The 13,886-nt window shown below is 44.0% G+C and overlaps 1 protein-coding gene across 21 annotated transcripts in view; it reads right to left on the bottom strand.

Annotated features, from left to right (window-relative positions):
• The window catches only part of CIT (citron rho-interacting serine/threonine kinase), a 176,690-nt gene that overhangs the window by 76,391 nt on the left and 86,413 nt on the right, over positions 1–13,886 (bottom strand). For 18 of the 21 annotated variants that reach the window (XR_015144536.1, XR_015144535.1, XM_086347846.1 and 15 more), the window contains 3 exons: positions 6,959–7,064; positions 5,921–6,064; positions 4,576–4,695 (listed from right to left, as the gene is read on the bottom strand). Coding sequence is in view for 17 of the 21 variants with exons in the window: in XM_086347846.1 (XP_086203972.1) it covers positions 4,576–4,695; positions 5,921–6,064; positions 6,959–7,064 (370 nt within the window). In the remaining 4 variants the exon portion in view is untranslated. Of the gene's footprint in view, positions 1–4,575; positions 4,696–5,920; positions 6,065–6,199; positions 6,338–6,958; positions 7,065–13,886 lie in introns of those variants that run through there. The other 3 variants (XM_086347864.1, XM_086347865.1, XM_086347861.1) reach the window with 2 other exon arrangements.

Below are 13,886 nucleotides of genomic sequence, written 5' to 3'. Positions count from 1 at the left end.
TTCTAACTGTTGCTTCCTGACCTGCATACAAATTTCTCAAGAGGCAGATCAGGTGGTCTGGTATTCCCATCTCTTTAAGAATTTTCCACAGTTTATTGTGATCCACACAGTCAAAGGCTTTGGCATAGTCAAGAAAGCAGAAATAGATGTTTTTCTGGAACTCTCTTGCTTTTTCGATGATCCAGCAGATGTTGCCAATTTGATCTCTGGTTCCTCTGCCTTTTCTAAAACCAGCTTGAACATCAGGAAGTTCATAGCTCTAGTATTAAGCAGTCCTGGACTCCTTTCTCCATTAAAAAAAAAAAAAAATATATATATATATAAATATATAAAGATAAAAACATTATCTATGAAAACACTTTCTTTTACATAAAAACTCCATTTCTTTTCTCCTGATTTTAAAAAACCCAAAGTACCAATGGAGCTGCCCACAAGCACAAATACCAAACTGTGGAGGAAGCAGACAGGTGGAAGTCAGTCTTGGTCATCTTTTATCCCCGAGCTCCCTTGTCTGACTTAAACTTTCAGCAAAAAGGGAATATGGTTTTTGTGTTTTGTCAAGAGCAAGGACAGAACACTGTTTCAACACCACCCCCTCCCCCGCCCTAAACATCTCTCTGTCCAGAGCTGTCAGCGCCCAAGGGGAGGAGGGCATGAATCAGGCAACACCTCTGTCAGCAATCTGAGCTCCCAGAGCACCCAGCCTGCTACAGATATCTAAAAGAATTCTACTTCATTTATTGAGCCACTGTTATTCTGCCAGCTACTTCAAGGAAATCCTATACATCCAACAGCTGACCAAATCCCTGTTTCAAGAAAAATCTCAGAGATAATGATCAGGTCCGTTTCCAAAGACAGCTGAGAGAGAGCTGTCCGAATCTCAGCGTGGGCTCAGTGCTGGACATAGCTGAACAGGATCAGAATGGGGAAATGTGGACAACTTTTGAGTCATGCCTCAAGTCATTCTTTGGAATGGAGCTTTACAATTTTGATTGAATAGGACCAATCAGAAGTCCTAAAACTCAAATGCCTTCTATGTTACCCAAATTTCTGTCTCTCTTTCCAAGGAGGGGCGGGGGGGTTGGTGGAACCAGCAATTACTAGTAGTGATGGAGCATGAATCTGACTATCATGTGACGTATCTAGGTGTTTTCTAAATTCTTAAAATTTTTGGCTGTGCCTCATGGCACACAGGATCTTAGTTCCCTGACCAGGGATTGAACCCTTGCCCCTTGAACTGGAAGCACAGGTTCTAGTCACTGGACCACCAGGAAAGTCCCTAGGTGTTTTATTTTAAACCAAATCCAAATACTCCACTGGGGTTAGTTAAGTTGTTGATCAGTTGCTAAGTCGTGTCTAACTCTTTGCAACGCCATGGACTGCAGCATGCCAGGCTTCCCTGTCCTTCACTATCTCTTGGAGTTTGCTCAAATTCAAGTCCACTGAGTCTGTGATGTTATCTAACCATCTCTATCCTCTGCCACCCCCTTCTCTTTTTTACTTTCAGTCTTTTCCAACATCAGAGTCTTCTCCAATGAGTCAGCGCTTCACAACAGGTGGCCAAAGTATTGATACTTCAACTTTAGCATCAGTCCTTCCTATGAATATTCAGCATTGATCTTCTTCAGGATTGACTGGTTGGATCTCCTTGCAGTCCAAGGGACTCTCTCTAGAGTCTTCTCCAGCACCACAATTCAAAAGCATCAATCCTTCAGCACTCAGCCTTCTTTATGGTCCAATTCTCACATCCATACATGACTACTGGAAAAAACCATAGCTTTGACTATATGTACTTTTGTCGGCAAAGTGATGTCTCTGCTTTTTAAAGCACTGTCTAGGTTTGTCATAGTTTTCCTTCCAAGGAGCAAGCATCTTTTAATTTCATGGCTGCAGTCACTGTTGTAGTGATTTTGGAGCTCAAGAAAATAAAATCTGTCACTGCTCCCACTTTAGCCTCTACGATTGGCCATGAAGTGATGGGACCAGATGCCATGATCTTTGTTTTTTTAAATGCTGTGTTTCAAGCCAGCCTTTTCACTCTCCTCTTACAATCTCATCAAGAGGCTCTTTAGTTCCTCTTCACTTTTCTGCCATAAGGGTGGTGTCATCTGCATATCTGAGGTTGTTGCTATTTCACCCGGCAATCTGGAATCCAGCCTGTGATTCATCCAGCCTGGCATTTCACATGATGTACTCTGCATATAAGTTAAAGAAGCAGGGTGATGATATACAGCCTTATCATACTCCTTTTAATTTTGAACCAGTCCGTTGTTCCATGTCCAGTTCTACTTGTTGCTTCTTGACCCACATACAGGTTTCTCAGGAAACAGTAAGGTGTTCCGGTAGTCTCATCTCTTTAAGAATTTTCCACAGTTTGCTATGATCCACAGTCAAAGGTTTTAATGTAGTCAGTGAAGCCGAAGTAGATGTTTTTCTGGAATTCCCTTGCTTTCTCTATGATCTAATGAATGTTGGCCATTTGATCTCTGGTTCCTCTGCCTTTTCTAAACCCAGAATGTACATTTGGAAGTTCTTGGTTCACGTACTGCTGAAGTCTAGCTTGAAGGATTTTGAGTATTACCCTCCTGGTATGTGAAATGACTGCAATTGTAAGTTAGTTCAAACTTTCTTAAATAGCTAAGTAGAAGCAACATTTAAAATAAATAAACAGAGGTACAGAAATTGGCTTTGGGAGGAAGAGAGAAGAATAAATGGCAAATCTGGGAGGAATCAGCGGGCTACAACCCAAATACTAGGAGTTTACTGAAAGTATTTCTCCTGGACTGCAAACATTCCACTCTCATCAAGCTTACTGAGGGTCATTTTTTTAGTAAGTCCTCCTTCCAGTGAAAAATAAAATCTGAAACGAAGAAGCTTTCTTCCCCCAAAATGGAACGCTTAGCAGTCATTAAATCTAAAACTCCACATGGATGCCAACTGTGATATGAATCACAAAGGACATTTCTTTGAACTCAACCACCAGCATATACCTTTTCAAAATGTCCTGAAAATTCTGTTTCTATTTAATTTCAGGGACACCAGCTGCTCCCTCTGGTGGCCAAGCACAGCTTTCATTTCCCCAGGATACCACCAAAAGCAAATTTCCAAACACATGGAACTAATGGGAGGAAAAGAATCCTACTTCTTGAAATCAGGAGGAAAAATGGTGTGGACAAAAGGGCAACGAGTCAACTGTCAAAGTGGATTTTTCCAAGCTGCAGGCACAACCTTCAAGATCTCTGAGTTAGTACTGTTCAGAAACCTGACCACTGGATTGCACAATTTCCTAGGCACGTTTATTTAGAACATTTTTATCAAGCAGGAGGATATTAACCAATGATTTAAAAAATATTAGGGTGATAATGAGACGATGCCAAAAAAAACAAGCAAAACAGTAATTCTTTCTTTAAAGAATAGTTAATGAATCAAATTATTTTCAAGAGTTTCTTGCATTAGCAACCACCCAGATGGCTAAGTGTGTGCTACCCAGAGACAAAAATGTTCATTTCCATCACTGTTTCCATTAGATTTTCTGAAGTGAATGAGAGTTGCCTGGCAGCTGATAATTCAGCTCTCCAATTGCTCACTGCATTCTCTTCATTAAAGTTTCTATTTACGGTTTCTTCAAAGGACAAAAAAAAAAAAATCCGTGCTAAAAAGGAAACAATGAAGTAAAATAGAAATGAACCATCTAGAAAGAAAACTCTTTTAGAAAAGGAAAGGGGAAAAAAAAAAGAGAGTAGGCTTTTCAAAGGTTTGGATTTTCTTTTCTGATCACAGAGGGGAGGGCTTTATGTAGTAGAGATTTGCTGTGTTAATTCTGACGCAGCCTTAACTGCTCAAACTCCCCTCCTAGGATATATCTTTAGATAAGCAAAACTATGAATTATCCTGGCTTCTCTCAAAAACGTAAAGTGCATCTAAAAAGCTATGAAAATGTCTTTAAAAATTATTTTAATGGTCTTAAAAGCAGAAATTGGCACTCTTTCAGTAGAAAGTTAGATGGGAAGCAATTTCAGCTTTGCAGGCCACGTGATCTCTTGTCACAGCTACTCACCTCTGCCAGTGAAGCATGGTCAGCAGCCACAGACAGTACGCAGACAGTACCTAAGTGAATGGGTGTGTCTGTCTTCCAACGAAACTTTATTTATATAAACACTGAAATCTGAATTCCATATACTTTTCACACGTCATGAACTCTTCTCTTGAATTCCTCCCCCAACTATTTAAAAATGCAAAAATCATTCTCAGCTTGTGGTCATGGAAAACAGGTTGGTTGACCAGATTCACCCCTACAGGCTGCAGTCTGCCCACCACCACTGCTTTAAACCTACACCTTTGATTGAAAAAGAGTAGTCATGGTGGGGTCCAGACTTCAAAAGGAGCTAGAACATTTATATAAACCATGTGGAATCTGAAAAAGTTCCATTTGGAATCTGAAAGTTCCAAATGACCTACATACCTCTTTCTCTCCCCCTCCTCCCCTCCCTCCTTCCCTTTCTCTGTCCCTCAAACATGCCTCCCCTGAAATGAGAGGTCTGAGCTGGTGCCCTGCTCCCAGGCAGCGAGTCATACCTGCTCTTTGATTTCTTGGAGCTTCCGGCTCTGCTCTCTGATATCATGGAGGAGCTGCAGTGCTTTGTCGTCCTCTTGGGACACCTCCATCCGTGCTTGCTCCAAACTTCGCTTTAAGCTCTGCGGAAAGCAAAAATTTTTAATAGGGATGCCCCATGGATCCTGCTCTAGTTGAAAAGATTCATTAAAGGAGCTGCAGGCTGCTTCGCAGACACCAAGACGGTTTCGGGTGACGGACCCACGATGACAGCTTCCAGTGGGTTGCTGAATTCCAGGCTTCATCCTGCAAAATCCCCTGGTTCAAGAAAACATCATCTCAAACTCCTTGGGACCTCATGGATCCGGCCTGAAAGTGCAGCCACCTGTCTCCTACCTGGCCTAGCAGATACTTACTTTGTATGTACAGGACTGAAAACCAGTAAGATCCCCTGGCCATGAAACCATCACTGGAATGGATAAAAAGTCTCTTCTGGAATATCAGTGATTCGAGGGCTGTCAAGTATATCTCCCCTTTTCAAAGTAGCAATGACTTCACTCTCTGCCCGGGTATCATTTAGGACTCCAAACAATCTATTTCCACCTCCTGGCTTACGTTTCCTGGACACCTTTCATCCATAAGGTTCCCTTAATGCTTCAGTAGCACTGAAATATATATCTGAAATACATAGCTGAATAACTTCACCCACCACTGAAAGGCAGCCAAATCTGGAATGGAAACATAGCAGTTATTCTTAATCAGCCACGTTCTATAGATTTCCTCTCCCTTGTGGAAAAAACACTTGAAAAATGTGTGATTCAACTTCTTAAGACTGTACATTAAGAAACACCTGAATGAAAATTTTTAACAAGACAATGGAGAAGACAGTCTACTCTTGTGAAGCAAAGAAAAAAAAAGTCACATGGTAAAAAATGACAAGAGGGTCTGGGTTTTAAAGCCTGAGTTTTCTTGTTGCTATGCTGGTTCTAGGCAATAGAAAGTGGATTTGGGGCAAATTCAAAACATATTTTCTTGCCCTTATTTGGAGCTTGGTTCCTGAGGCTGATCCTGTAGGACATGAGGTAGACCACAGAGGTTGGGATGGGAGATGTGAGACCCTCTGCAAGGCCATCTACGCTTGTCTCCAGGCTCCTACACCTGGACTCTCTGAGCCTGACCTCCTGTCTCCAGGCCCTTACACCTGGCGCACGCTACTCTGCACATCACAGGTCCTGCTCGTGCGTCCTGCCTCTCTACTCTCTGCCCCTGGCTGTGACGTGCCTCATGATGCTGTCATGAAACAGGATGAGACACACACGACAGGAAGTGCCACCTCCGAGGGAAGGGGGCTTTAGGGGGAAGGCTCACACTGCATTCTGTGATGTAGGTAGCAAGGTCCTGCTCCAGGAGGGATCTCTGAGTCTCAGAGGCCTTCAGCTCCACCTCCTTCTGACTAAGCACAGCCTCCACCTCTGACACTCTCCGATGTAACCGGGTCATTTCCTGCTCCATCTGAAATAGACACAGCAACATGTTAAAAAAGGCCCGTGGGGGGTTCGTTAGGAGTAATCTCGTCTCAAGCCACCTCCGAAACCACCTGGTGGTCCCGGCTGGCACTAACTCGCCAAAAGGTTAAGCTGGAAATACCATGGTTTCTTCACGTGGGAGCACACCGGTCTTCGCAAGGACAGTCACCAATGCTAAGTCACTCCTCTCATGCAAGGCTGGGTTCACACTCGATCACTTCTCTAACCCAGTAAGCGAGGAGGCCACAATCACCATTTTTTTCACCTGTTTGTTTTTTGGGTTGGGTTTGCTTTTTTTTGCAGATGTCAGTTTAATTTTATCCCAAATCCATCTTGATCCCCCCCATCTCCTTGCAAAGATCTACAGGACAAATCCAGGACAGGGCAAGGAGATATGGACTCGTCTGTACTCTTGGGAGTCCCAGGCAAGAAGTGACTCTTACGAGCTTCCAGAGAACTGCCTCTGGGCAGGAACAGTGAGCGTTAAGAGACGATGAGCATAATCAACACAGTGGCTGCAGTTACATAGGCAGGAGTTTCTAAGGACTAGGAAGAGAGACTTCGCATCACTCAAAGCAGATGGGATGCATCTCGGCCACAGGTGAGGACCCGCGCCACCTGCCGGAAGACGCAGACATCTGGGTGGGTCATGCTGAGGAACGAGCCGCTTTATATCCAGGGCCTCCTCTGGTTAAGATTTAAAGGATTTACGGCAGCGTCAAGGCCCGAATTCATCTCCCTCTGAGCTGCCGGAGGCGCGACTTCGGCCCGGGAAGGATCAGGTGGCTCGGTGCCAGCGGCGGCCCCGGGCAGGCCCCTCGGCATATATTGACGGGAGGATGCTGCAGCAAGGAGGGAGGCCGGCTGTGGGGATAAATACCTTGTGACACTTGTCCTGGGAGTCCTGCAGCTCTTTGCTTTTGATAAGGAGTTTCTTTTCCATGGAGCTAGTCTTGGCAGGGGAGTCCAGACTTGATACAACAGGCCTGGATGGAAGAAAACCAATGTCAAGGTGAAGGGCGGGGATGGGCCAAAAATAATAAAAATTTTTAAAAATGAAACTACAGCCGAATTTGGGACTAGGAGATGCAAACTATTATGTACAGAATGGAAAAACAATAAGGTCTTACTGGAAAGCACAAAGAATAGGATATATTCAATATCCTGTAATAAACTATTATGGAAAAGAATATGTGTATATATATGTATGTTGGTATTACTGAGTTACTTTGCTGTACTGCAGAGATTAACACAAACTGTAAATCAACAACACTTCAATAAAATAAATGTTAAAAGAAAAGAAACTATAGTAGAGACCAAGGCCTGCCAGCATCCTTGGCCATCAAAAGAGCTGGCTCAAGCAGCTTCTAATGATATCATGACCACGAGGCAGAGAGGTAGATGGAACCAAGAACACTGGAAGCAGGAGGATCCAAGTGTAAATTTAGTTACCACTGACCTGAGGCAATAATTTGGCCTCCCTGAGCCTCCATTTCCTTTTCTAGGAGGTAGAATGATAATAAAAGGACCTACCACAACAGGAGAGAATGAACACTAAACACAGTGTTGTGCCTGCACGGCTTCCTTTACTCTTTCATTCAACGGGTATGTGCTGTGCACCTACTGTTCCAGAAACCTTTCCAGGCGCTGGAACAGCAGCAGTCAAGACAAACACAGTCCTTGGCCTCCTGGAGCTGACACTCACGGAGGGCATGCAGAGTACATCAGGCAGACACACGAACTAAAAAGGTTAATAGATGATGCCAGAGAATGAAACTGGGTGACGTGCTATGACAGAGGAAATGGATCAGGGGCCTGTTTCTCTGAGCAGTGACATCTCAGCTGATACTTGAAGAACGAGAAGGTGCTGGCCTTCCAAAGCTCTGGAAGGAAACAAGCTCCAGGGAACAGGGATAAAGGATGCAGAGGTCCTGACACAAGGTTGAGTTAACACAGCAAGTGGCCACTGTTTTCAGTTAACTATATTGACCAAACTGTTGTCTATTCCATCCCTAAGCTAGCCAGTTTGATTCTGCTTCATTTTATACAAACAGGTAACACTTATTGGTGCTTCCCTGGTGGCTCTGCAGTAAAGAATCTGCCTGCAATGCAGGAGACCCAGGTTTGATCCCTAAATCAGGAAGATCCCCTGGAGGAAGTCATGGCAACCCACTCCAGTATTCTTGCCTGGAGAATCCCTTGGACAGAGGAGCCTGGTGGGCTACAGTCCATAGGGTCACAAGGAGTTGGACATCACTGAAGCGACTGAGCATACATGAACACTTACTACGTTGGGCTAAATAAAGTCCCTCCACCAAGGTGTCCATGTCCTAATCTCTGGAACCTGTGGATCTGTTACCCAATGTGGCAAAGGGGGCTTTGCAGATGTGATAATGTTAAGAATTTTGATGGCAAGGATATCCTGGATTATCAGAGTAGGCCCAATGTAACCACAAGGGTTTTTTCAGTATGGAAGCAGAGGGGGACTTCCCTGGTGGTCCAGTGGTTAAGACTCTGCCCTTCTACTGTGGAGGGCACAGGTTCAAACCCTGGTTGGGGAACTAAGATACTGCATACTGCACAGTGAGACCCAAAAAAAATTTTTTTAAAGATGGAAGCACAGGAAGGGAGGAGATGGGATGACATAAATAGGGTCAGAATCAGCAACAGACTGGAAGATGCTACACCATCGGCTGTGAAGACAGAGGAAGGGGCCACGAGCCAAGGAAACTGGATAGCCTCTAGAAGTTGGGAAAAGCAAGGAAACTGATTCTCTCCTAGAGGATATCCAAACAGTGTAGCCTCGTAAACCCTACTTCTAGTCCAGTAAAACCCATCTTGGACTTCTGACCCCCCAAAATATAAGGTAATATGTTTGCATTGTTGTGAGCCTCTAAATTTGTGGTCACTTGTTACAGCAGCCATAGGCAGCTCATACACTTACTGAGTGCTGACTTGACGTGCACAGTTCTGTCCTAAAGCGAGGCATGTTTTAACTCTTTAGTCTCCCTAGCAGCTGCATAAGACAATTTACTATCCTCATTTTATAGATGAGGAAACTGAGCTTAAGTAACCTGCCACATGAGCAGGGAATCTAAGTAATCTGCCAGCTAATAAACTGTTTCTGTTAGTCCCAGTAGAGAACTGGGGTAGAGACTGAGGATGTATCGAATGTATCTCTCAGGATTTTATCACAAAAATAATGTAGTGTGGCCTCCTGAGAACAGACTAGAAGGATGCTCTCCACAAGGACACACTTTCCCACACACATACACAAAATTCACATACCCTGCCTCATACCTAAAAGCAGGTAATTTTTGTGGGTGGAGATGACAGTTCTTATTTGGGGAGGTTTCCCTCAGTGGCCAGCACCCTGGGCACAAACGCTGAGGCTGGTGAAATGCAGGGCCAGAGCAGTAGCCAACAAAGGTTCTTATGCTCTGAGGGATGTATGGCAGAGCCCACCACTGCTCTGTTGTCCCATCTATGTCACCTTGGTAACAGGTTGCAGGAGTTGGTTGTCAATGAGCACTGGTATCTTACCAGCAGGTCAAAGTTCTGCTTTCCGGTGCCCCACACCCTACTTCCCTAAGTAAAAGAGGTCAGTTCCCTGCAGCAACTCAGCAGCTCTCTCTCCCTGCAGCTCCTGGCCGGACGACAAGGGCTGGCATAATGGTGCTGGCTCACTAAACCCCAATGACAGCTCCCAATACACACTCTGGGCCAGCCAAGTGAGTTGACACCCAGAGTCAGGCAGCTCTGTTCAAAATCTGACTTTGTAACTCACTCACCATGTGAGGTCTCTGAACCTCAGTTTCCTCATCTGAATAATGGGAATAATCCTCAACCTAATTCCAAGAGTTCTCATGAGGCTTAAGTGAGACCTCCTCCATGGGAGGTCCTTATCACTGTGCCTGGCATCTCATGAGGGTTCAATAAATGTCAACCATTCTACTATCATTGTGGTTTTATCATTACTACCCCTGCAACGACGTGCACTGCACATGCCTCACAGGCCTAAAACCCTTGCTTGAAACAGTAAAACTCAGCAGGCTGAATTTGCCCCATGCTACCATCCACATTAGAACAAATGTTGATTATTCACACAAATGGGCAATGAGAACTGAAATCCATAAATAAATTTTTTTTTTAATCTCACTTTGGGCTAAAAATTTTAACCAAGTTCTGCTCCTCTAACTGGCCTATTTTCTACCTAAATTCAGTCAGTTCAGTTCAGTTCAGTTCAGTCCAGTCTCTCATTTGTGTCTGACTCTTTGAAACCCCATGAATCGCAGCACGCCAGGCCTCCCTGTCCATCACCAACTCCTGGAGTTCACTCAGACTCACGTCCACTGAGTCGGTGATGCCATCCAGCCATCTCATCCTCTGTCATCCCCTTCTCCTCCTGCCCTCAATCCCTCCCAGCATCAGAATCTTTTCCAGTGAGTCAACTCTTCGCATGAAGTGGCCAAAGTATTGGAGTTTCAGCTTTAGCATCATTCCTTCCAAAGAAATCCTGGGGCTGATCTCCTTCAGAATAGTCTTCTCCAATACCACAGTTCAAAAGCATCAATTCTTCGGCGCTCAGCCTTCTTCACAGGCCAACTCTCACATCCATACATGACCACTGGAAAAACTATAGCCTTGACTAGACGGACCTTTGTTGGCAAAGTAATGTCTCTACTTTTCAATATGCTGTCTAGTTTGGTCATAACTTTCCTTCCAAGGAGTAAGAGTCTTTTAATTACATGGCTGCAATCACGATTCAGTCAAAACACATACAAACACAAACTTACTTTTTTTTTTAATCTGAGATGAAATGGGTTGCTTGAAGGTATGGCCTTGAGTTGACTTTGCCATTTCTTCCTGATGTTATTCTGGTGGGTGGGCTGGAGAAGAAGACCCAGACCACCAAAGGAGGGAAGGATGACCCACAGACAGGGTCCTTCTTAGTCCTTCAGTCATCAGGAGTCACACACATGTCACTAAGTCACCCACACTGACATCAGTCAGGGATGACGAGAGAGGACCCAGCTCTCTAGACCCGAGCACTGAACCAGCACCCGTGGAGGCAAACAGTAGCGTGGGTGTACAATGATGGGAGGGGAGGTGGCTCTCTAGACTTGATGACAAGTGGAGGGCAGGCTCCAGAGGAGTATAAAGTGCACCCCTGTGGGTACAAAGCTCATTGCTATTCACCCAAAAATTAGTGTTTCTAGGTCACTTGTTAATGGGGCCCAGAATCAGAGAGATGCTCAGGCCCTCCCCCTGCCAGCAGCCATGGGAGATGACACACCAGCCTCTCCCCATCACCCAAGGTCCGACTCCCTCATTCTGCTATTTTGATGCTTGACAAATGTTCATTGTTTAGCCATTCTAAGTACAGCAATTAAGGACTCTTCAGAATAAAAGTGCTAAAAGCAATCTTTTTTTTTTTTAGAATAAAAATTACATTAAAAAAAAAAAGCTATGGTAAGTCTGCTGTGACTCAACTCAGCTTGTAGCAACAATCCCATAAACAGTCATGGGGTTGGAGGATGAGGCTGGGGGGTGAGGACAGAAGGGGGAAAGGTCACTGCAGCTTTCTAGAATGCCCCTGGTCCTTAGCTCGGCTACACATTAGAATCAACTGAAGAGCTTTTTAAAAATTACTGATGTCAGGACATCCCTGGTGGTCCAATGGCTAAGACTCTGGGCTCCCAAAGCAAGTTCAATGCCTGGTTAAGGAACTAGATTCCATATGCCACAACTAAGATCCAGAGCAACCCAATAAATAAAAAAAATTATTGCTGTCAGGCAGTAAAAACACGTTGTGTGACACTACAGTGGTGGACACATGTTATTACGTGTGTGCGTGCTCAGTCACGACTGATTCTTTATGACCCCATGGACTGTAGCCCACTAGCCTACTCTGTCCATTGGGTTTCCCAGGCAAGAATACTGGAGTGGGTTGCCATTTCCTCCTCTAGGGGATGTTCCCGACCCATAGAACGCACACCACCAAGAGTGAACCCTAAGGTACACAGGGACTCTGGGTGATAATGACATCTCATTGTAGGTTCATTCTGGTGGGGGATGTTGATAATGGGGAGGCTGTGCATATGTGGCGGTAGGGGGTGAATGGAAAACCTCTGTACCTCTTGCTAATACTGCTATGAACCTAAAACTGTTCCTAAAAAAAAAGATATCCAGGGCCCAACTAGAGTAATTAAATCAGAGACAGAGAGACTGGGAGTGGGGCCCAGGCAACTCCATTTTTATTAAGCTCCCGGGTGAGTCTAATGTACAGACAGGCATGAGAACCATGGTGCTAATTAGAAAAAAGTATCTGTGATTTAAGATCCAGGTATTCAAAGCTCACAGCTTGGCCACCCCCAGTATTTGGTTCCTGGTGACACTTTGGCCAGGCAATTTATTAATGGTGCATTTTGGTCATTCTTTGAGTAGAAACACAGTTTTGAAGTTAATCATGGTGAGCAATGAGTTTCAAAAAAACGTACAGATTTCAGACAATGATTAAAGACCACTCCTATCCACTCATTCTTAATAAGTCAATATACCATTTCCATGAATTTCTAAGAAGGAACTATCCTAGAGAGAGATATGGCTTAACATATTTGCATTCTATTTATTTTTCATGTAGACACTTAAGCCAATTAAATGACACGTGTTAATGGTAAGTAAGCTCTCAATATGTATTTCTTTCTTGCTGGTTTAAAATCATCCTGAAAAGTACCATTTCATAAAAGGTAGTAATATTTAAAGAGCTGATGCTACTCTTGCTTTAAGAGAAGGAAAGTACAAAAAGTCCTGTAATTGGCTGTAACTCTAAAGTTATGAGAGATGCAGACAGAATTGCTGTAAAGAAATTATATATTTCTGTTGACCATGAAATGGGACACGATCTACCTGCTAACTTAAGAATTGCCAGAATTCTCCTCTGTTCTCAAAATTCTCAAACTTCAACAGACATAGGCATGTCTTGTTTTCTTGTGTTTTTTTTGCTTGATTGAACTTCATAGATACTGAGATTTTTTACAAAGAGAAAGTCTGTGGCAACCCTATGTTAAGCAAGTTTATTAGCATTTTTCCAAGAGCATTTGCTCACTTTCTGTCTCTGTCACATTTTGGTAACTCTCACAGTTTTCAAACATTTTCACTATATTATTTTATTTGTTATAGTGATCTATGATCAGGATCTTTGATGTTACAATTGTAACTTGTTTGGGTCACCACAAATCATACCCATATAAGACAGTGAACTTAATAAATGTTGTGTGCGTTCTGACTGCTCCCCCTACTGGCCTTTCCCAATCTCTCTCCCTCTACTGCTAAGTCACTTCAGTCATGTCCAACTCTGTGCGACCCCTAGGGCCTCCCTATTCCCTGAGTCACAATACTAAAATTAGGCCAATGAAAAACCCTACAAGGGCCTCTAAGTGGTCAAGTGAGAGGAAGCATCACAGCTCTCTCACTTGAAGATGCAGACATAAAGAACAGACTTTTGGACACAGTCGGGGAAGGAGAGGGTGGGATGATTGAGAGAATAGCATTGAAACATACACATTCAGTTCAGTTCAGTTCAGTTCAGTCGCTCAGTCGTGTCCGACTCTTTGCGACCCCATGAATTGCAGCACGCCAGGCCTCCCTGTCCATCACCAACTCCCGGAGTTCACTTAAACTCACGTCCATCGAGTCGGTGATGCCATCCAGCTATCTCATCCTCTGTCGTCCCCTTCTCCTCCTGCCCCCAATCCCTCCCAGCATCAGAGTCTTTTCCAATGAGTCAACATATACATTACCATATG

This window comes from Bos grunniens, chromosome 17, assembly GCF_055505025.1.
Source record: "Bos grunniens cultivar Pamir isolate PY7600 chromosome 17, Bosgru_T2T1.0, whole genome shotgun sequence".
Taxonomy (NCBI): Eukaryota; Metazoa; Chordata; class Mammalia; order Artiodactyla; family Bovidae; genus Bos; species Bos grunniens.
The sequence above is the reverse complement of the archived record's forward strand: the minus strand, read 5'-3'. Positions and strand labels throughout refer to the sequence as shown.